Source organism: Megalobrama amblycephala, linkage group LG2 (genome assembly GCF_018812025.1).
Source record: "Megalobrama amblycephala isolate DHTTF-2021 linkage group LG2, ASM1881202v1, whole genome shotgun sequence".
Taxonomy (NCBI): Eukaryota; Metazoa; Chordata; class Actinopteri; order Cypriniformes; family Xenocyprididae; genus Megalobrama; species Megalobrama amblycephala.
This window is the reverse complement of record NC_063045.1, coordinates 34,619,100-34,640,780: the sequence shown is the minus strand read 5'-3', so window position 1 is coordinate 34,640,780 and position 21,681 is coordinate 34,619,100. Positions and strand designations below refer to the sequence as shown.

General features: G+C 34.4%; 2 protein-coding genes across 4 annotated transcripts; one reads left to right on the top strand and one right to left on the bottom strand.

The window, feature by feature from the left end:
• Positions 1 to 322: 322 nt before the first annotated feature.
• gmcl1 (germ cell-less, spermatogenesis associated) lies at positions 323 to 9,057 on the bottom strand. Its single transcript, XM_048172682.1, has 15 exons — positions 8,814 to 9,057; positions 8,172 to 8,358; positions 6,295 to 6,418; positions 6,094 to 6,190; positions 5,873 to 5,970; positions 4,620 to 4,732; positions 4,468 to 4,533; positions 4,216 to 4,300; positions 2,682 to 2,772; positions 2,470 to 2,610; positions 2,238 to 2,307; positions 2,080 to 2,155; positions 1,843 to 1,988; positions 1,149 to 1,236; positions 323 to 1,061 (listed from the first exon to the last, which is right to left on the bottom strand). Exons 2-15 carry the CDS (start codon positions 8,345 to 8,347, stop codon positions 918 to 920), a joined length of 1,515 nt encoding a protein of 504 aa, XP_048028639.1. The 5' UTR covers positions 8,348 to 8,358; positions 8,814 to 9,057; the 3' UTR covers positions 323 to 917.
• A 958-nt stretch (positions 9,058 to 10,015) lies between these two features.
• ggcx (gamma-glutamyl carboxylase) lies at positions 10,016 to 21,645 on the top strand. 3 transcript variants are annotated; one of them, XR_007182138.1, is made up of 16 exons: positions 10,016 to 10,244; positions 12,485 to 12,694; positions 12,777 to 12,935; positions 13,786 to 13,951; positions 14,034 to 14,112; positions 14,223 to 14,329; positions 15,564 to 15,727; positions 15,809 to 16,110; positions 16,836 to 16,967; positions 17,297 to 17,448; positions 17,581 to 17,750; positions 18,590 to 18,720; positions 18,838 to 18,985; positions 20,001 to 20,205; positions 20,300 to 20,636; positions 20,782 to 21,645. XR_007182138.1 is itself a non-coding variant. In XM_048172649.1 (15 exons), the coding sequence occupies exons 1-15, from the start codon at positions 10,214 to 10,216 to the stop codon at positions 20,457 to 20,459; spliced, it is 2,313 nt and encodes a 770-aa protein (XP_048028606.1). In that variant the 5' UTR covers positions 10,016 to 10,213; the 3' UTR covers positions 20,460 to 21,645. The 3 variants fall into 3 exon arrangements, 2 of the variants coding, with proteins under 2 accessions (XP_048028606.1, XP_048028592.1); XM_048172649.1 differs by having other exon boundaries at positions 12,488 to 12,694; positions 20,300 to 21,645; XM_048172635.1 differs by having other exon boundaries at positions 20,300 to 21,645.
• Positions 21,646 to 21,681: the final 36 nt, after the last annotated feature.

Below are 21,681 nucleotides of genomic sequence, written 5' to 3'. Positions count from 1 at the left end.
AAAAATGTAATAAAAATATCTTTAATTAATAAATATGATTAATACACATCTTGGTAGCATTAATTGTTCTAAATATTAAATATTTTATTATAATTAAAAATAACCATTTATATTTTATAAATATGTATTTAAATAAAATTATTAAAAATAAATAAAGCTATAAAAATAAATACAATTATAGCTATAAAAATATATATGAATGAATAATACACGTCTTGGTAGTATTAGTTGTTCTAAATTAAGTATATCATTATTAAAATCATCTGAAAATAATCCAGGTTCAATGAGATGTTTTTACACTGCATAAAACATGAACAATTTCTTCTGTCACTGCTGTTTTAATGTACATCTTGTAAGGATTTCTATCATATGATGCTTTGGTCCAACAATATTTACATTTAACCAAAAACACATTGTGTATAAAAATTATTTGGACACTTGTGGAAGTCACTTCAAATGCCCTGTTGGTAAACCAACACATGCCTGTTCAACCTTCACTGTTCCAACATCAGCATGCATTGACAAAAAACAACAACATGTATCACATTAGCACCAATTTCAAACGACTGTAACAGTACAAAACCGATATTCAGTCCTTTTTTTTTTTTTTCTTCTTCTTTTTTTTTTTGCAAAGGAAAAATGTGGGAATGCCTGACCAATTAACAACCTAACAAGAGCAATGAGAAATGTTTAAATAAGACAACTTCCAAACAGAATCAAACCAGCAGAAAGAAAGTGAAGTACAAAACCAAGAGCACTTACTCTTAGCTCTGCTACTGATATAGCAAATTATTTAAAAGGCACCTGACTATTTACAAATCAAGGTTACAAATAAAATAATATACATGAAGCTAACAGAACATAAATAATAAAAAGGAGGCTCGGTTAAAGGCTGGACTGGTTTATGCAGTGCTGGGTCACGACCCACTGCGGGCGATGCTGCTCTCTGGCTCTGGTGTGTCGCCTCTCCTCTCACTGGACGGAGAAGTGTAGAGGAAGTTACAGCACACATACAGAGGAAAAGACAAGAGCCGGCTGTCCAGATTCATCACCACATATTCCTGTGAATGTAACACACAATGAAGAAGTACTTCGGTCAAGTCAAGTAAGTGGAAATCAAATTATTTTATATTATTATGACAGCATACCTGGTCCTTTTCGAGGGTAACAAGCTGGTAGCCAGTTGACCGGCTGCAAACCACTTTTCCACTGCCATCAAAGGAAGCAAGGCGCAATCTGAAAAAATAAATAAAACATTAGTAAAATAATAATGATCAAAAGTTAAATGTTAATTAAATGCTAAATTAAAATGTTTTAAATTATTTAATTATAGCTTATTTAAACATTAACTTATAAAATAGATTAATTATTAAATATTTTTTCAATAAGAATCATTTATAAAGTAACTGAAATTATAAATTATATAATATTAAAAAAAAAAAATCCATCTTGCTAAATACTAAATAAAAAAACAATGATTTAAAAAATAAATTTTATATGTTTCATTATTTAATATATAATCCATTTAATAATAATAATAATAAATTATTAAATTATTTATTTCATAATTAATTATACAATAATTGAAGTTATTAAATAATTTACTTAACATATTATTCAAATTATATACATATATTCACTGTTAATAACATTTTATATCAATTTTAGTTTTATAAATATATACAGTATGTGTACAAGAAAACATTATTATTATTATTTGTAGATAAGACAGTGTGTAGGAAGATATTTAAGATAAATTGTTATATTATACTATTCATTCCATCATAATATAAATAACAAAAATATATAATGTGAGAAATAAACAGATGTGTAACAGCTCACCGGTACGCAAGGTGGCGTCGTGGCTGTAAGCTGACAGCGCCCCCACATGGCTGACTGAGGGTGTTTCTCTTAAAGATTATGAAGCGATTCGTGTAAGTCACCAGCAGGTCAAAGCCATAATTGAACCCCGTCCATCGCCAACAGTACTGGAGGGATAACAAAAATACATACATTTAATTCAAAACAAAAACATACAGTAAAAGATGTAATATATTGTATAGCAAGTGTTCAACTCACATCTCCATCTTTGGTCAGTTTTCGTCCACAGCGCATGCTGTTCAGCTCAAACTCCTCTTTATTGGCCTCTTGTGGTCTGTAACAATCAGATACACTCATTTGCAATTCAAACCACATGTTTAATGTGCAGCAGTGCGGGTGTTGGGGCGTTCTCTCACCCGTTATCATTATCATGTTCTGTCCTCAGCATGGCAAACCACTGCTGTTTGTACACTGTGCTCAGCCACTCTGATAAAAACACAAGAGGAAGTTGGGTTAATATTCACCCCGGCCCCACTAATATCAGCCTTAGATAACAAAGGACAATATGATGTCGTTTCAGGACAAAAATCTTTAATCTGACTGGATTCATGTAATTTCTGGAAGTCAAAAGTGCACCATGAAACTCACCAGGCGGTAGGATGTTGTCCCGTTCCAGCATGCGGGCAGAGGCCAGGTCATTAATGATGTACTGTAAGCGGATGAGCCTGAAAACGGGGACGAAGGGCATCCCGTCATCTGTGTTCAGAAAGGGCTCCTCTTCTCCAGCCTCTGTGTACGATTGTGGCAGTTAGAGAAAGATTATATTAATGTGTATAAGCATTTGTATGCGTGGAACGTACCACTTCTTCGTTTACACAGCCAGGCATCTGCATCGACCAGAAGTTGTTTGATAGGACCATCCCAAGACGGATTAAGCTGCAAGAACATCCACTGAAAAAGAGTAAAATAAAAAAATAGAGTGTAAATGTGATGTAATTTCAGTGCACCACTAAAAACACCATCTTAACCCTATAGAGCCCGACAATTTTTTTCCCCCATGTTTTTGAAAAAAGTCTCTTCTGCTCACCAAGGCTGCATTTATCTGATCAAAAATACAGCAAAAACTGTTTTCTATTTGAATATGTTAAAATATAATTTATTCCTGTGATGCAAAGCTGAATTTTCAGCATCATTACTCCAGTCTTCAGTGTCACATGATCCTTCAGAAATCATTCTAAAATGCTGATTTGATGCTCAAGAAACATTTCTAAATATTAATGTTGAAAAGAGTTTTTGCTGCTGAACACTGAAGACTTCATAATAATATATAATACATACATTTCTAATGATCATAATACATAAATATATTTTACATATAAAATATTAATAATAAACATTATATGTGAATATATATGTATATGCAACTTGTTCTGTCATTATTAAAATCTCACTTATTTTCACTATAACAATGTTCTTGTTCTACTAACAGTATTGGTAATTACCAAAATCATTTTTATGTTTCAGTAATGGTTAATCCACACAAATATGTGTAAGCTCTTTAGTCACAGTAATGCTAAAATATAATTATTGGTGGGATTTTACAAAAGTGTAATCAAAAGCAAGTCTTTGAGAACAACTAGAAACTATTTGGAAGTCAATAACAGCAGAGACTGTGGAAAAGTACATAAAAATAATGCCAACAAGAATACAAGCTGTTATCAAGGCCAAAGGAGACTATACAAAATAAAAAATATACATTTTTTGGTTATTATGTGTGAATAAAGACTATTTAGTTGTTTGAGTTTGTTATTTGCATTATATATATATACACACACACACACATATATATATATATTTTTTTTTGATTCCTAAAATATTTGTGTTTTTTTTTCTTTATTATGACAGGTGGTCTAATAAATTTGTTAAGCACTGTATATATGTATAGAGAGAGAGAAAATTATATTTTATAATATATTTAAAAAAAATTATATTTTATTATATTATATCTTGTTAAAAGTATATTTAAATTTTTAATTCATTTAATTAAAATGATTATAATTATGTAATGTAAAATATCCCTCAAATATGTGTTGCATCATATTTGATACTCAAATGTTCTATAATTAATGTATGAAATTTTAAGAATGCACAAGTTACTTAAATCCACTTCCACATTTTTGGAAATATCATTAACAAATTTTTTTTTTTCTTTATATTGTTGTTCTTTAGTTATTATTTCTCAAAATCATCAAAAAAATGTCCAACAAGACGTGCAGATATTTAATTAAATGTATTAAATTTCCTTCTACTTCCTGAAGCATGCTTAAACCACCAGGGGGCAAAAGACATGTTGATCATATACAAAATGTTTTTTTGGAAAATACTATCACCTACTTTTTTCAGTGCTGTGTAGACATCCATCTCCACTTGCATTACGAACAGATCAGAGGACTGAATAAGCTGTTCCATAATTTCCACCCTACACACACACACACACACACACACACACACACACACACACACACACACACACATACACATACACATACACACACACATACACACACACATTAAATGAAACCAAACATTTATAAGCCCTAAGCCTTCAGATGAGGTCAGACGCAGATGCATGTAGTAAGACTGTACCCGAGCTCCTTCATTAGGTCCACATTCTGATGCGTCATGAGGTTATTGAGGAGCCACTCTAAACACCTGCAATGCATAGAGAACATGCAACCAGCTCATTATGTCGCAATCATGTTAGGGAATAACGAAGGAAATCAAACAAGACTACTGACTTCTTCATGACGGAGTCCAAGCCGTACATGGTGGCCGAGTTATAATAGCTGCACACGGTCTTCACATTCACGTTCTCCTTCATGGTCTCTCCACACTGCTGGATTAATCCATCCTGGGAAAGACAAAAAGCATGTTATTAAGGATGACACTAGAAAGACAACCTGCACCAGTGATTACGGATGTTAAAAGTGTAGTGGGTGGCTATAGGGGTGTTGCTCTATGGTTGCTAAGGTGTTGCTAGGTGAGTGATTCTGATTGGCTTGTATTTGTTACTTTATGCAGCAGTGAGGATTTTTTCTGCTTGTCTTGTCATGCCAGTAGTTCACATTTCTACTTGACCGATCAGCACTTGTAAAAAAACACAAGAATTATATTATACTAAAAATATAAAATTATTTACTTTTATACATTTTTCACACAAGTTGTTTACAAAAAAATAGGGTCTGTAAGGTTTTTTGATGTTTTTAAAAGAAGTCTATTATGCTCACCAAGGCTGTATTTATTTGAACAAAACAGTAAAAAACAGTAATACTGCAAAATATGAATACAATATTATTACTGTTTTCTATATGAATATATTTTAAAATGTAATTTATTCCTGTGATCAAAGCTGAATTTTCAGCATCATTACTCCAGTCTTCAGTGTCACATGAATGATATGATTATTATTATTATCAATATTTAAAACAGTTCTTAATATTTTTGTGGAAACTGATATTTATTTCATGATTCTTTGATAAATTGAAAATCTTTTGTAACATTATAAATGTCTTTACTCTCACTTTTGTTCAATTTAATGAATCCTTACTGAATAAAAGTATTAATTTCTTTCAAAAAACAAAAACATTAAGACCAAACTTTTGAATGGTAGCTTAATAATACCTAGAAATTATATGGTTATTATAATCAAACTGGAACTTTGAGATAAATTCATTAACACTTTTGCTGAAAAATAAAAGCATAAATGACAAAAAATTACAAATTTGTAATGTTCAACCCATTCATACAGATATGACACTTTGACTATCAAACGTAATTCTTGCAATTTCATCTACCTTATGGATTAAATAATTGTATGCAGCTAACAAGCTAACAAGCAGAATTCACAACCACATTTTTGCAAAGCAAACGTTTGCAATAAATAAAAATGTGTGCTCATGATCAAAATGCAAGATAGGGCTGAAGTGATAGGTTGCAGCTGCGTTACAGAGAAATCTCACGTCTTTATGGATCAGATGGAAGACATACTAACCAGCTGAAGCATACAAGCAGCAGCGAGAATATTAACAACTCGACTTGGTTTGATCAACACATCATCCCTGTAGAGTGACCCGAACACCACTTGCAGGGCTACAGATGGAGAAAAACACAGGGTCAGGATATGAATGTTTGGTGTCCACAATATGAAGACAACTACTTAAATTTGTTCATTGCATCAAGGTGGTGTTAAAAACACATTCTCAGAATCCTCACCCTCAGTGTCAATATTCTGGTCTGGGATCTCAAGCTCAATAACCATCATGTTAGACTCCTTCCAGGATCCACTGAACATGCTGGAGAAATAGCCAGACTGTTTCCAAACAGGAAAATGAGAGGGGGAAAATGTTTAAATCAAAGCAAAATGTTTCCTGTCTAAGTACTCTGTTATTAGGAGAACTGAACAACTGGACCAACCTGACACAGGTAAATTTTATGAAGGTTCCACTCCTGCCCCAGGGCGCGGATCTGGATGTCACTGTTTTCTCCATTCAGGAATAGTGTCTGGTAGATGTACTTTGAGGTGCTTTTCAACTTCTTCCTGTCCGCAGAAAGAAAAATGCAGACAAAAAAAAACAAAAACAAACATTAGACAAATATTAAATATAAATCAAACAACACGAATTAACTATATTAATGTGACAATTCAGGTATCAACGGTCACATTTATTTTTTTTAAAAGAAAGAAATTAACACTTTTACTCAGTGGGGATGCATTAACTTGATCAAAAGTGACAGTAAAGACATTTAGAACTAGATTTAAATTTAAAATAAATGCTGTTCTTTTTAACTTATATACATCAAAGAAATGATTTCCACAAAAATAATCAGCACAACTGTTTTTAACAGTGATGATAATAAGAAATGTTTCTTAAGCAGACAATCGGCATATTAGAATTATTTATGAAGGATCATGTGACATTAGATACATTTCCATCCAAAGTTAGAATATCACATAAAAAATCTGCGAATAAAGCAGCATTTCAAGCCCATGTGTTTAAGAGAACGAAATCATCACTAAGCTGGGAAATTGGTGCAAAATATCTGTAATAAAAATGCTGCAATCATTGAAGCCACGGTGGCTCTTTTTTCATATATCATAAAGTACTTGCAGAGAGAAGAAACACAAACACACTCATGTTTTCTTGCATTCAGAAGTGGATGCCTGGTGTTTGTGAATACAATCATGTCAGAGTTCTGGGAGGTCATTATACCAAAACATTATTTTGAGGACAGACTTTTGCTCAGGCATTTCAGAATGACCAAACCAATATCTGGGATACAGTGCGATTAGTTCGCTGGTTAGTCTAGTTATCCAATCACATCCTCTGCTAAGGCAAAGTCACATTCTTTCTTTCTTTCTTTCTTTCTTTCTTTATTTATAAAGCACTTTCACAAAACTACCAGTTGATCCAAAGTGCTGTACAATACAGGTAGAATAAAACGAATAAGAGACAACAAAACATCAAAACACAGCATAACAATACAATTTACATGGCTAGATAAAAGCTATTGACATAAGATGACTTTTTAAGCCAGCATTTAAATACAGGCAAAGAGGGCGCAGCTCTAATAGAAGCTGGTAATTGTTCCATAGACTAGGAACAGCAACAGCGAAGGCTCGATCACCTCTGCAAAGGAACCTTGATCTAGTAACAGAGAGGAGACCAAGATTACTAGATCTTAGGGACCTATTTGGTTTATAAGTAGAGATTGCCTCTGAGAGATATGATGGGGCTTGATTGTGCAGAGATTTGAAAACAAAAGTTACAATTTTAAAAATAATTCTGAATTTGACTGGTAACCAGTTTAGTGAAATAAGAATGGGCGAGATGTGGTCGAACCACATGAGCTTTTTGTTGTACATCAAGGGATTTATTCAGTTTCCATCGTAGTTTATGCACTTCTTCTTCTTGGATTAAAACATTATCCTCCTCAATTGAGTGCATATACGTTTTTATGCACATTTTTAGAATTTATAGCATCTTGCTGTTTCCATCCAGTGCCTTTTTATGCGATAACCCAAAATTTGATCAAAAAAAATAAGTGTATAGAAAAGGCTATTGAAAACTAGAGTAACGATGCTGAAAATTCACCTTTGCCATCACAGGAATAAATGGCATTTTAAAACATAAACAAACACAAAAGTTATTGTAAATTGTAATAATGTTGCACTGTTTTTTACTGTAATTTTGATCAAATAAATGCAGTCTTGGTGAGCTTAAGAGACTTCTTTCAAAAACATAAACTTTCTATGACCCCAAACTATTAAGCAGCAGTGCATGTTTTCTGACCTGCGTGGAGTGTCCAGCTGGCTGTCCTCTTCGTCCGGCTCGCTGTCACACTCACACCGTGAGCTGCGTTTCCTCTTCCTGCACTCACAGCTGTGTCTGTTTCCAGCACACTGCCTCTCCACAGCCTCCTCTGGGCCCCGGGGCGACGACTGAAAGCGGCTCCCGAGTGAACCCATGATTATTCAGCCTACAAAAAAACATTACTCATTTAGTCATGTTACTAAACTGGTTAACAGCACCACTGACGTGGCATGACAACTGTACAACCAATGCATTTCAACTTGGGTAGCACCTGCAGAAAGTCTAAAAATAACTCAATTTAAGTACTGTATGGGTGTCAGGGAGTGAAGTCAGGTGACAGGTGGTGAGTGAGATCACTTTCCACTGCTTAATTGACTTAATTCGCAATATCTGACGTTATTTTGCCTAAATTAATGTTATTTAATTCTGTAATGGTTTAATTCTGCTCATTTGAAGCTTCAGTCTGTTGATTTAGTACAGAAACATTGACGTTACGCGTCAGTATGACCATTATATTATTTCAACATCATGAACTTATTACTTTTTCCATAAGCTGTACATTAAAGTCGTTTGTATGTTAAAAAAAAAACACCACAAATCTCGCCTCTTGTAAACACTCACCACACACTTCTGCCTCTCAAAACACCGGACACACCCTGGATTCTGCACATCAAGCGCTGTCCAAATGCATTATTAGGCGTATAATGAACGCATATTATGGCGGTTAATGACTGCACATCAAAATCGGCTGTTAAATGTATAATAAATCAGCAGTTTGAAACAAAAGCAGACTGACAAATAACAAACAGAGGTATGAGTCTCTCCTCCACGTCACGGTTGTCTGTGATGATCTTCGGGTGCTGCTGCCACCTGCTGTCGCGGAGATGCAACAATCCTTTCTTTTTGACTTTTTGCAGACTGAAAAAGAACTCCATTTTTGATGTTGTGAAAAAGTTGAATTCTTTAAGAATATAAAAAGAAAGACTATGTTCTTTTGCGTTACAAACACTATATTATTTTACTGCAGTGCAATTCTATGTTATGTTGTCTTGCTCCTTTTACATTTTGTTTATCTTTGTTTCATTATGCAGCTCTTCTCAGAGCTTATCTGGTTGTCTCTCTGCTTTGTATTACAAATTTGCAATAACCATAAAACAATAAATATAAAATTAAATATTTATATAAATTAATTCAATTATTTGTAACACTTTTCAAATAATACACTATATTTACATAATAAATACACTTTACACAATGTCTCATTTGTTAACATTATTAATGTATCCACTAACGTGAAATATCATATTTTTTTACAACATTTATTAATATTTATTCATTTTAATTAAAGATACAGTTCATTTTTTCTTCATGTTACTTCACATTGCATTAACTAATGTTAACAAACACAAATTTGATTTCAAAAATGTATTAGTAAATGCTGAAATTAACATCAACTGACATTATTAAATGCTGTAAAAGTATTGTTCATTCTTAGTTCATGTTAACTACTGTAATGCTAATAAATTAAACCTTGTAAAACCTTATGTTTAAAAGTTGTTTTAAACATAAGGTTTGTAAACATAAAGTGAGTTGTGTCTCTATATTTTAAGACATATGCTGGGACATTAAAGTTCCATACATAACAAGAATGGCTTTGGTATTCAGCTAAGATATTTTCATTCACTCTGAAATAGAAATGAAAAAAACAACTCACCGACAAACCACAGCCGCTGACGTGCTCAGACCACTAGAGGCGCTGCTCGTTTCCAGTTCCTCCTTTGATGGGCGGGGCTTAGGACGGAACCAGCCAATGAGCGTCCAGATATCGACCCAGTCGCCTACCTTTCTGCGGATAGCCAACCTTTGAGGGTGCTGTGTGTCTGTTTGACACGTACCCTGCACGTACCTCACTTTGAAGTGGTGTAGTCTACCTATGTATCGGATGTGAAAGAATTTCTGTCGGTTTAAGACTGACAAACCTTTTGTAACGTTTAGCGCAGACTGGTTTCATAACCTGCACCATGGAGCCAGGGGCGAGTGACGCGACAGCAGGTAAATACTGTTTTACTACAGTAAAAGTGGCATAAAGAGATAACACTATCAAATAACTTTGCATAACATTAGCTTTACTATGCATCTGATTATTTAAGGTGTATCTGATTAAAAAAGTACAATTAATAGTGTGTAAATGTAGAGTTAATTTAATTTATCTAACGTTAGGTTGAGTCGAAAACAATACAAGTATTGTTTTGTAGTATAGTATACTACTAGTGTACTAATAAGAAATTGTATTCCTCAGAGATTACTTATTTTTATCTTATGAGTTCTCAATTTAGTTTTATTCAGGTAACTTTGTCTCAGATTTTTCTCCTAAAATTCTTTCAGTGAAGTGACACTGACAAACGTAAATACTAATATAAATATTTGCGTATAAAGCTGTAAAATTAATATGGACAGCGTATCTCATATCTGATTATTTTGATCTAAAATCAACAAGAAATATTTGAGTTTATACAGAAATCATAATGACAACTCTGACTTGTCATTGAAAACTTTGGTAAACTGGCATCTTTGAGACATTTTTGAGATCTCTTCTGAAACTCTAGGGGTGATGTGCATCAGGATAATAATGTTTTGTTTTTCTCAGGAGAAAAATATGAGATACTGGAGACTTGTGATAAATCTCAATTCACTCTCAGTTTAATCTCATTGCTGACTATGAGAAACAACTGAGATAGTAATGAGATTCTTTTTGTCACTTCAGCAGGCAGGGTTGAAAAAAATACATAAAAATGTATTTTAAAATGAAATACCAAATACCTTAATTTTAAGTGTATCAAAATAAACTACAAAATACAGCAGCCACACCATGTATCAAAATAAACTACTGTATTTTTGTATTTTAAAAATACTAAAAAATACTTTTACAAGGGAGCATGAAATTTCTTCACAAACCTTCCATCAATTGGCCTTTTTGATCGATCCTTTCACCATTACACTGACTCAGTTGATTAAGTAAACAATGTTTGATAGCAACTGTCTGAGTCATGCAATAAATCTGACATATGCGACCAGTTAACAGCACAATATGTACAGTAGGATTTGGATTAAAATATCAAAAAACCACTAGAACAATTTTATATATTTTGTTGACTTGTGTAATTACATTATCCCAAATGTTTCCAAGAATGTTTAAATCCATAGAAATATGCAATTTTAACCAGGACACGGGCCATGTCCGTGCGTCGCCTATCAATGACATCATACCCGTGTTATCCTCGATTTCCGTTTTTATTTTGTAGAAACCATGGAAACACCAAATACGAATTCTATTCCTCATGTTATATAGCTTCTTGTTTAAAAATCATTTTCTTGATTTATGGCGAGTTTTACCATGACTATCAATCTCGCTTACTGCAGTGTGCAACAAGTGTCTCATAGCAGCTGCCAAGCGAATGCACAGAGTAGCATTATAACAACTTTCAACACACAAATGTATCTAATATGATAAACAGCACCGCATTACCCCACATATGCTAGACCAAAAAAAGCGGAAGCGGTGACTGTGGCATAATAAAAGTTCCACTGCTCTTGAGACATGTCGCGCTCATCTCTCATTAGCAATCTCTCCAGCGGTCTCGTTCAGCTCCAACATCACTCACCCTGCTCTGCTTCATACTACAGTAACGTTAATAATCTCATACATGATTTCTGCCCGAGTCCCGTCCCGATTCTTTTCCACCGCCTGTAGACGTGAAGACAACACCTCCCATGATTCCACAAAATCAAGGATAAGCGACCTCTAGCGGCGAAAATTTACATGTTGTGGCTTTAACAGATCAAATATTACATATCCCTGTGATCTCCCAGATGAAGGTTAGTTTTAAAGTAACCAACAGTTTAATTTTTAACAGTCTGCGAATGACTTAATATTATATCCTAATTTAGTTACTTGATGTTTGGTAATGAAGGGCCTACTTTGCATCAGCAACACTGACTCAATGACAAACAAGTAATTCATAAGAAGACAACTGATGGCACCTGTATTCATAGCAACTAGTTTCTAACTAATTAATCAATTGAATGTTAATCATAAATATAGGGGGCTGCTGCTCGGTATAATAGTTTTCAAGAACATTATGTAAATTGGTAAACTATTTAGCCAAGTATTTTGATACAAAATACAAAGCCATTTTCAACAACCCTATCAAACACAAATTACAAAATACTATTTTGTATTTGAAATACGTATTTGAAATACATGTATCATAAATACTGCCCATGCCTCTCAGCAGGTGCTCCATACATTGAACCGTCCATTGCAAAGAAAAAGAACAGTAAGGAGAACAAACAGGCAACCTTGTCCCCGTCAGAGCAGACCAGCACCATGAAGCGTGTCTTTGGCTTTGAGAAAGAAGACGTGTCCTCATGGCATCGGCTGGTGTGTCTCCTCAATCGCCCCACTGATCCGGCCTCATTGGGCATTTTCCGTTTCTTATTTGGTGAGTTCTCATTTATGTGATTTTACAACATCCATAATTCCGAATTGTGGTTCAGGTGTTGATGTGTGCTGTATTTTCTTAGGTATGCTGATGGCACTAGACATCACCCAGGAGCGAGGCCTAAGCCATCTGGACTACAAGTATTTAGACGGGGCGCCGGTGTGCCGCTTCCCCCTCTTCAACTTCCTGAAGCCCCTTCCCATGGACTGGATGTTCTTTGTGTATTTTGTTATGTTCCTTGGTGAGTTTCTCGAAAAACTCTGGGTGAAATGCAACAGTGACTGCCCACTTTTCTTGTGGCCTTGCTTCTGGAATTATTTTCACCTTTCATTTTCATCATAGGCATTTCTAAAAATTCATTAGTAAAGAGTTTTTGACTTTGAACTAAACCAACCTGCTCTGAGATGTATCATTTCAAAACAATAACACAATATATAAATATTGACTTATATTACTTATTTTAAAATATGAATTTTATAAATATAAATATATAAATTGTGAAAAAAATACATTATATTATTAAAATGTATACAGTTATTCATATTATTAATTAATTATTAAAATATATTTTATTATTAATTAATACAAATATGTTTTGCAGGGATTCACAATATATTGGATCTTGGCTGATATTGAGAGAGTTTAAATTTATCTCTATCTCTGATTTTTGTTTTACATTTAGATGACTTTTTCCATCATTTAACACACTGAAAGTTAATCTTTAAAAAACATAATAAAAATCAAACTAAATAACTTAGTTTAATAACACTGTTAAATATAATCTTTAAAATGAATATCTATGTTTCATACTGTACATTGTACTGTTTTGATGCTTAAATTCTGTTGTAGCATTTGACATAGTATTTTATTTTTAATTTATTTAGAAAAACTACATATGAATTGTTTTATTGGCCATTTATCAGTTATCAGCCATTGCTGAAAATAATTATTGGCTTATTGGTGTTGGCCAGAATGGAGAAATTAAATGGTATTTCTATTACCAGAACCCATTGTATCATTTTGACAGATGTGAACACAGTATTTCTTTAAGAAGGCACAAGACTGATCAGGCACTCTTGTGTGTTTTGCAGGAGCTGTTGGTATCATGCTTGGCTGTTTTTATCGCCTTGCCTGTCTGATGTTTATATCCACTTATTGGTACGTTTTCTTTCTGGACAAAACGACCTGGAACAATCACTCTTATCTGTATGGACTCATCGGCTTCCAGCTCACGCTCATGGACGCCAACAGATACTGGTAAGGCTACACTTCCTACAGTATACAGTGCCCAAAAAAATAGTAAAGTGCACTTTACTAGCAAAACATTGTTTGAATGCAGGTCATTAGATGGACTCCGAAACCCCAGAAAGAGGAACGCCCATGTACCGCTATGGAACTACACTTTGCTGAGAACTCAGGTCAGCTGATGTATCTAGATTTGAAACATCTGAAACATCCCTGTGTTGTAGGACATTATCTACATAAATAAAGTTATGACGAGACAGTGAATGTGCATTGCCTTTGACAGATTTTCATAGTGTACTTCATCGCTGGGGTCAAGAAACTAGATGCTGATTGGGTGGAAGGGTACTCAATGAAATACTTGGCACACCATTGGTTATTTGACCCTTTCAAGTGAGTATATTAGCCTCCAACAACATCTGCCTTAGCATGACACGTTGTTGTTATGGATCAGTGTCATGGCTACGTTCACACAGCAAGCCTTAGTGCTCAATTCTGATTTATCGCTCAGATCTGATTTTTTTTGTTTGGCTGTTCACAATGTTTTTTAAATGTGGCCAATATCAGATTCAAGTGTGAAATGATCGCAGTCCAGAACTGACCCGCATGCGCAAAAGAACAATAACAAGATGGTGCGCAGCACACTGTCACATGGAAGCAAACACGTGAAGTCAGCATTTACTTGTTCATTGAAGCACATTGAATTCATGCACTGGCAATAAGGAGGATGTAGATGAGGAGAAACTATATATATATATATATATATATATATATATATATATATATATATATATATATATATATATATATATATATATATATATATATATATAGTTTTCCTTCAAGTTTTGCTTGTATAGAGCTGCCACTGTGATATTTAAACCTCACCATCCCTCCAATGTCACAGCTGTCTTCCAAATTAACATAGAGTGATGTAAAGATTGCATTGCAAAACATCCAACCTATATCTGATTTAGTACCACAGATGGAAGTGGTCCAAATCAGAATCTAAAAAAACTGATTCCATATGGTTTGTGCTATTCACACTGTTATGGGGGAAAAAACAGATCTGAGTCACACATGAACAGAAATTTTTTTTGCCTCTTTCGTCTACAGTCTGAATGTAGCCATATTTTGTCTAGGCCTGTCATGATTATTGATAAATTGTCTGATCATGATTATTTGATCTAATCATAATTATTTGAGATAACCACAATAATTGTGCAGATTAAATTTCAATCACATTTTGCCATGTAAATAAGAGAAATATAAGTGTTTATAGAAATACTATCAAATGTACAATTTCGTGTCTTCCTTTATATGAAATGGAGGCTTGTGGGTTAAATCAGACTGTATTCAAATAATTCATTATATAAACATTATCAATTAATAATTCATAATTAATAGTTTTACAGCATTGAAGTGAACCATATGGCCCCATTTTATTAGTTTTTATTAATATTATATATGATTCCAAGTTAAAAAATGTATTAGGCTTGCACTATAAGTGACGCAAACAAAACTGAATTAAATCAATAATTGCAAACGACAGTTAATCGTCAGCACAAAATTTGTGATTATGGCAGATCTAATTTTGTCTTTTTTCCTCTCCTTCACTCTATTTCAGACTGATCTTGCCTGTTGAATTGGTCAGTCTGATGGTGGTCCATGGTGGTGGTCTGATCTTAGACCTCACAGCTGGCTATCTGCTTTTCTTTGATGCCACACGTCCTGTCGCCATGTTCTTTGTCAGCTATTTCCACTGCATGAATTCCCAGCTCTTTAGCATAGGTAAAAATGATGCTAAAGGACCAATTTACTCAAATGATTTGAGATTATGAAGACTTTATGATCTTTATTTTTAATCCCCAGGAATGTTTCCTTACACCATGTTGGCTACAAGTCCTCTCTTTTGCTACCCTGACTGGCCTAGACGCTTTTTCGGCCGTTTCCCAGAGTTCCTCTGGCCTGTACTGCCCCTCATCTCTCCTCCCCCGAGTCCCAGCTCCTCCTGCGTGTATCCAAATGCACCTACTGTATCTAGAGAGCAAGAAGAGGCCCACGCTGCTGCCAGACCCACCACTACAAGCTTCAAGCACAAGTTTAGAGCCTTCTTTACCATCCTTTACATCACCGAGCAGCTCTTCTTGCCATACTCGCACTTCATCACGCAGGTGATTTTAAACTGCACTATGTTGTTTAAGTGCAGTTTGATCTAGAATGTTCACTTGATCAGAGGATACAGCACTTTCACAATCAATGTAAACACAGATAGTGAACCAAAGCAAATATCTGCACAAACCTTTGGAAGAGGAATTGCTGGGTAGAGACTGTAATGCTGAGTATGTGTAGATACGTCAAAGCAAACATCACTATTACTACAGCTCATACTTATGTGTAGAAATTTGAACACATTTCTAATCCTAAGAATTAAACTCTGGCATGTAACTCATCATACTATAGACACAAATAATACCTCAAATTGTGCATCTTGTTACATACAATTGCTATTACATTTACATTTAAACTAGCAAACTTACGATTTGCACATGGCAGACAGTAAACTGATGAAAGAGTCTTGTAGTCTTACATTGAAGGTGGGACCTGAGCCATATCTAGAGGATGTCATACAGACTTGGGATCTTTTGACTTGGGCCAGTAACCAACCACCTTGCAACTACCCAGAACAACCAGATAGTCCACTTAAAAACATAATATTTTTTTAAATAAAAAGTTAAATTATGTTAATATCTGATTAAATGATATTAAATAAGTTAAATTATGTAATTATTGTTATTAATTAAATAATAATAATTGAATTATTTATAATTATTTAACGTAATCACATAATAAATATATGTTAAACAAATGTTAAACATTTAATCTCTTTGCCATACAGGGCTATAATAACTGGACAAATGGACTGTATGGTTACTCATGGGACATGATGGTTCACTCTCGCTCACATCAGCATGTCAAGATCACCTACAGAGATGGCGTAACAGGCGAGGTTGGATATCTGAACCCTGGAGTGAGTCAAAACAATTTTACAGAAATGTTCAATGTTAAATACAGATTACGCTCTATTAGTAATAATTTCAAAACATCTCAGTTTGTGGTTAGTTTTTACATTTTTCATTAACTTGTAGTGGAAGTATATGGAAAGAAAAGCGATTCTAAATTAATTTCCTGTGATAATCAACATGCTAGTGCTACAGAGACCATCAGTAGAGCTTAACTTGTTTTTAGCCCACAATATCCTTTAACACTGCACTAACTGGAGTCATTTAAATTGTACCACTACACTGTTATGCTCTTTTATATATGCTTATCTTCTCATTTCATTCCAATATGGTGCAGGTTTTCACTCAGAGCCGGAGATGGAAAGACCATGGAGACATGTTGAAGCAGTATGCGACATGCCTCAGTGAAAATCTGCCACGTTTCAATATCTCAGACCCAGAGATTTACTTTGACATCTGGGTGTCCATTAATGACCGTTTCCAACAGAGGTTAATCATTTTTATTGTGTTCAATGTACACTGCTAAAAGTTTGATTAATACAGACAAATTGATAGTCCAAGACTTCTGACATCAAAGTTTAAAAGCCTTTATTTAAATATGGCTCTCCTTCTGTCTAATAGGATTTTTGACCCACGCATTGACATCGTAAAAGCCGATTGGTCACCATTCCGCCCCAATTCATGGCTCATGCCACTACTCGTTGACCTCTCACCATGGAGAACCAAATTTGAGGAGATTGAGGGGTCTTTAGACAACCAGACTGAAGTGGTATTTATCGCTGATTTCCCAGGTACTGTGTTTTTTTTACTGGAATACATTTGCTTAAAGGGTTAGTTCACCCAAAAATGAAAATTCTGTCATTTATTACTTACCCTCATGCCGTTCCACACCCGTAAGACCTTCGTTAATCTTCAGAACACAAATTAAGATATTTTAGTTGAAATCCGATGGCTCCGTGAGGCCTCCATAGGGAGCAATGACACTTCCTCTCTCAAGATCCATAAAGGTACTAAAAACATATTTAAATCGGTTCATGTGAGTACAGTGGTTCAATATTAATATTATAAAGCGACGAGAATATTTTTGGAGTGCCAAAAAAAACTAAATAACGACTTATTTAGTGATGGCCGATTTCAAAACACTGCTTCAGGAAGTTGTTCGGAGCGCCAAACTCACGTGATTTAAGCTGTTGGCAGTTTGACACATGATCTGAATCATGATTCGACACACTGATTCATTTATGCTCCGATGCTTAATGAAGCAGTGTTTTGAAATCGGCCGTCACTAAATAAGTCATTATTTTGTTTTTTTTTGGCGCTCCAAAAATATTCTTGTCACTTTATAATATTAATATTGAAGCACTGTACTCACATGAACTGATTTAAATGTGTTTTTAGTACATTAATGGATCTTGAGAGAGGAAGTGTCCATTGCTCCCTATGGAGGCCTCACGGAGCCATCGGATTTCAACTAAAATATCTTATTTGTGTTCTGAAGATTAACGAAGGTCTTACGGGTGTGGAACGGCATGAGAGTGAGTAATAAATGACAGAATTTTCATTTTTGGGTGAACTAACCCTTTAATTTGCCCACATAGATGATCAGTTATTATTTATATGACATCTACAGGCCTTTATCTTGAAAACTTTGTGAGTGAGGATCTTGGGAACACCAGTGTTCAGGTCCTGGAGGGTCAAGTGAAGGTTGAAATAGTGGATGAGAAAAAGAACTACAGTTTACAACCAGGAGAAAAAATGCAGGTACAATTCTCCATTCCTCTATAATGAAACTCTGATTTGTTCCACTGTAACATTTTAAATTCTTACTATCATTAATGTTTGTATCTATATTGATACATTTCATTATTGTGTATTAAGATTCCAGCTGGTGCGTACCATAAGGTGTACACTGTGTCTGAAGGGCCATCCTGTTACATGTACATTTATGTAAATACTACTGAGGCGGAGCTTCAGAAGAACTTCACAAAGCTTTCTGAACTTCAGGAGAAAGTGCGCAATGGAACGGGTAAGTTACTTTTCGGTTACATGGGAAAACTTTGATTACAAATTCCTTCAGATTCAAATAATTCTTTGTCATTTACCAATAATTACCAATAATTTTCACATGATCATATTATTCTCTTTAACATAGGTACTTTGATTTGTACATATGTATTTGTCAATCCTATGCTGCAAACTGTTCACACAAACGATGTGAATTCAAATTGAAAAAAAAAAAAAAAAAAATAGAAAAAGCAAGCCACAAAACAAATTGCAACAAAACCCAGAACATCTTTATTTGCAATATGAACAGAGATTTTTTTGTAAATATACTTCAGTGTTCTTTTAGTATTTATAGACTATTATAGTATTTAATATTGTGAATTATCTTTATATTTTCAGCTTTTATTGTAATTTATTTTAGTAATTATTGTCATTTTTATTTTATTTTTTTTTTACATTTCCATTCAGATTTACTTACTTTTTATTTCAGTTTTAGTAATTTTGGTGCTTAAATTTAAACTTATTTATGTCAGTTGCCAAGGTAACATTTCTAATTTTCTTTTTTAATATTATATCTAATCTAATCTAAATCTAATATTTATATTTTATTTCAATTAACAAACACAATAGTCTTGTCTTCCCTATTGTGGTGTATATCCGAGTGAAACGGCTTCTTGAACAAGAAAAAATGTAGGGCGGTGTCCATGGTTTTGTCCATGGGTAATTGATTGGATGGTTGTGGTTTGCTATTGGTGGATCTCACGTGAGTGACAGGTTGTCCCACCCTCATGCCAATAAACACATTATCAAAGAAGACATGTTGCTGCAAGTGGGAGGGGAAGTTATTTTGATTAAAGATTACGAGGCACATGAATTATAAAAAATGTTGGGCATCGATAAATCATTAATAATAAATACTGCAATATTCCATTATTTTGTAGTATAAGATCTTTATACATCAATGGGGCTAAAAGAAGCCATTTTATTTTTTGTGTAGCTACCCTAAAGAAGCAGGCATAACTTGTTTCCGTTTCTAGAAACAGAGCCTTTGCCTCCTGAGCTGCAGCCGCTCATCACTGGTCTCGACGACCAGGACTCAGACAACAGCGTAATTGATCCTGTAGTACGAATCTTCCTCAAACGACAGAAGCGTATGCAGGAGGTGAAAAAGCGTCGAGAAGCTTCTGTGGTCGAGAGGTTCCAGAGATTTGCCTCAAAGAAATACTACTCGATTAGACGAGGGTATGTTGAGATATTAAGTGAGATATTAAATGTCTACAATCACGACAAATGAATGCAAGTGTAAATGAATTGTTATTTTGGTTCATCTCTTAAGATTCCTGATGACAGCCATCGCTTTGCGTAACCTGGCTGTAGGTTTGCCACCGCTAGAGCAACTGACAAGAGAAGTGGCCTACGCCAACCTGAAGGAGCCCGAGAGTGAGGCAAATCAGGACGAGCGTCTTAAAGATGAGGTGGGCCACGGAGAGCTGTGAGAAAAGAGACTGTTACTGAGCTGCTGGCTGGCAGCAAATAAACAAATGCTTTAGTAGGTCAGTATTTTTGGAGCATTCCATGATTTATTGTTTACAGTTTGGTCATTTTTGTCCCCCCCCTTTTAAGTCCAAAATATAAAAATCTTTTACAAACCCTCATGTTGTTCTGAACCAGGGGTTCCGAAACACATTCCTGGAGCCTCCCCAGCACTGCACATTTTGGATGTGTCCTTTGCCTGACACACCCATTTCAGGTCTTGGAGTCTCGACTAATGAGCTGATGATCTGAATCATGTGTGTTTGATTAAAGAGTGTTGGGGAGGCTCCGGGAATGTTTGGGAACCCCTGTTCTAAACCCATATGATAGTTAAGATTTTAAGATTTGTGAATTATTATTAAAATGGTCCTGTTCTTAACATAGCCCTGTCATATGGCTTCAAAAGTCCTGGAATTTACTGTAGTAAGTCGTTTTTGGAGTTTGTCTTTATTCAAATTTCATTGTATGAAAAAAACAAAACAAAACAAAAAAAACAGTGGGAACAGTCTTAAAAATTTCTCCTTTTGTTTTCCAAGGATGTCACACAGGTATGAAACAGTGGTGACAGAATTTATATTTAGAATTTTTGGTTGAGCTATCCCTTTAACTATTTTTTTTTTATTATTCCCTTTTAACTGGTTACTGATGCGCAAGTAATGATGACACTAAGATTTACTTGGTTCTTTATTAACATGGAGTCTTTAAAAGTAATTAGTGAGTTTAAAAGCAATTAATTTACTATTACTTTTTCAGTATTAAAAAAGAAAATAAATGAAACTTGGCCTTTTGTGAGAATGTTTGAAACGGATCTTTTCCTTTTAACCAATTAAAAGTTTTTATCTTAATTCACTCATTTGTGCTTAAGGGATCCTGTTATGTTTAATCTCAAAATCTTAGAAATGATCAGGTCATCTTTCAATTGGACAAATCTTGGCTGTAAAAAGTGCCAAACATGGGCAGGTACTTAATTGTTGTTAATGCATAAGTTTCATTATGCAAAATGCTGTTTTGGAAAACATGGGTGGCCTAAAACATTTTATGCAACATGAAGTCAACCTTCTTTTATATGCACACTGTTATTGTGGGATTGAGAATGCAAGAAAGCTGTTGGAATTTGTCAATTTTTGAATAAACAAAGTGCAACACTAACCCAACGTGTCATTATACCATGCTTGAGAGGTGACA

Coding starts and splice junctions, on each gene's coding strand:
- gmcl1 (XM_048172682.1), bottom strand. CDS start 8,347: ATGGGTTCACTCGGGAGCCGCTTTCAGTCGTCGCCCCGGGGCCCAGAG. Junction 2,611..2,681: donor GCTGTGTAAACGAAGAAGTG/GTACGTTCCACG, acceptor AATCGTACACAG/AGGCTGGAGAAGAGGAGCCC. Junction 2,156..2,237: donor GAACATGATAATGATAACGG/GTGAGAGAACGC, acceptor TGATTGTTACAG/ACCACAAGAGGCCAATAAAG.
- ggcx (XM_048172635.1), top strand. CDS start 10,214: ATGGAGCCAGGGGCGAGTGACGCGACAGCAG. Junction 15,728..15,808: donor TTCCCAGCTCTTTAGCATAG/GTAAAAATGATG, acceptor TTTAATCCCCAG/GAATGTTTCCTTACACCATG. Junction 18,986..20,000: donor GAAAGTGCGCAATGGAACGG/GTAAGTTACTTT, acceptor TTCCGTTTCTAG/AAACAGAGCCTTTGCCTCCT.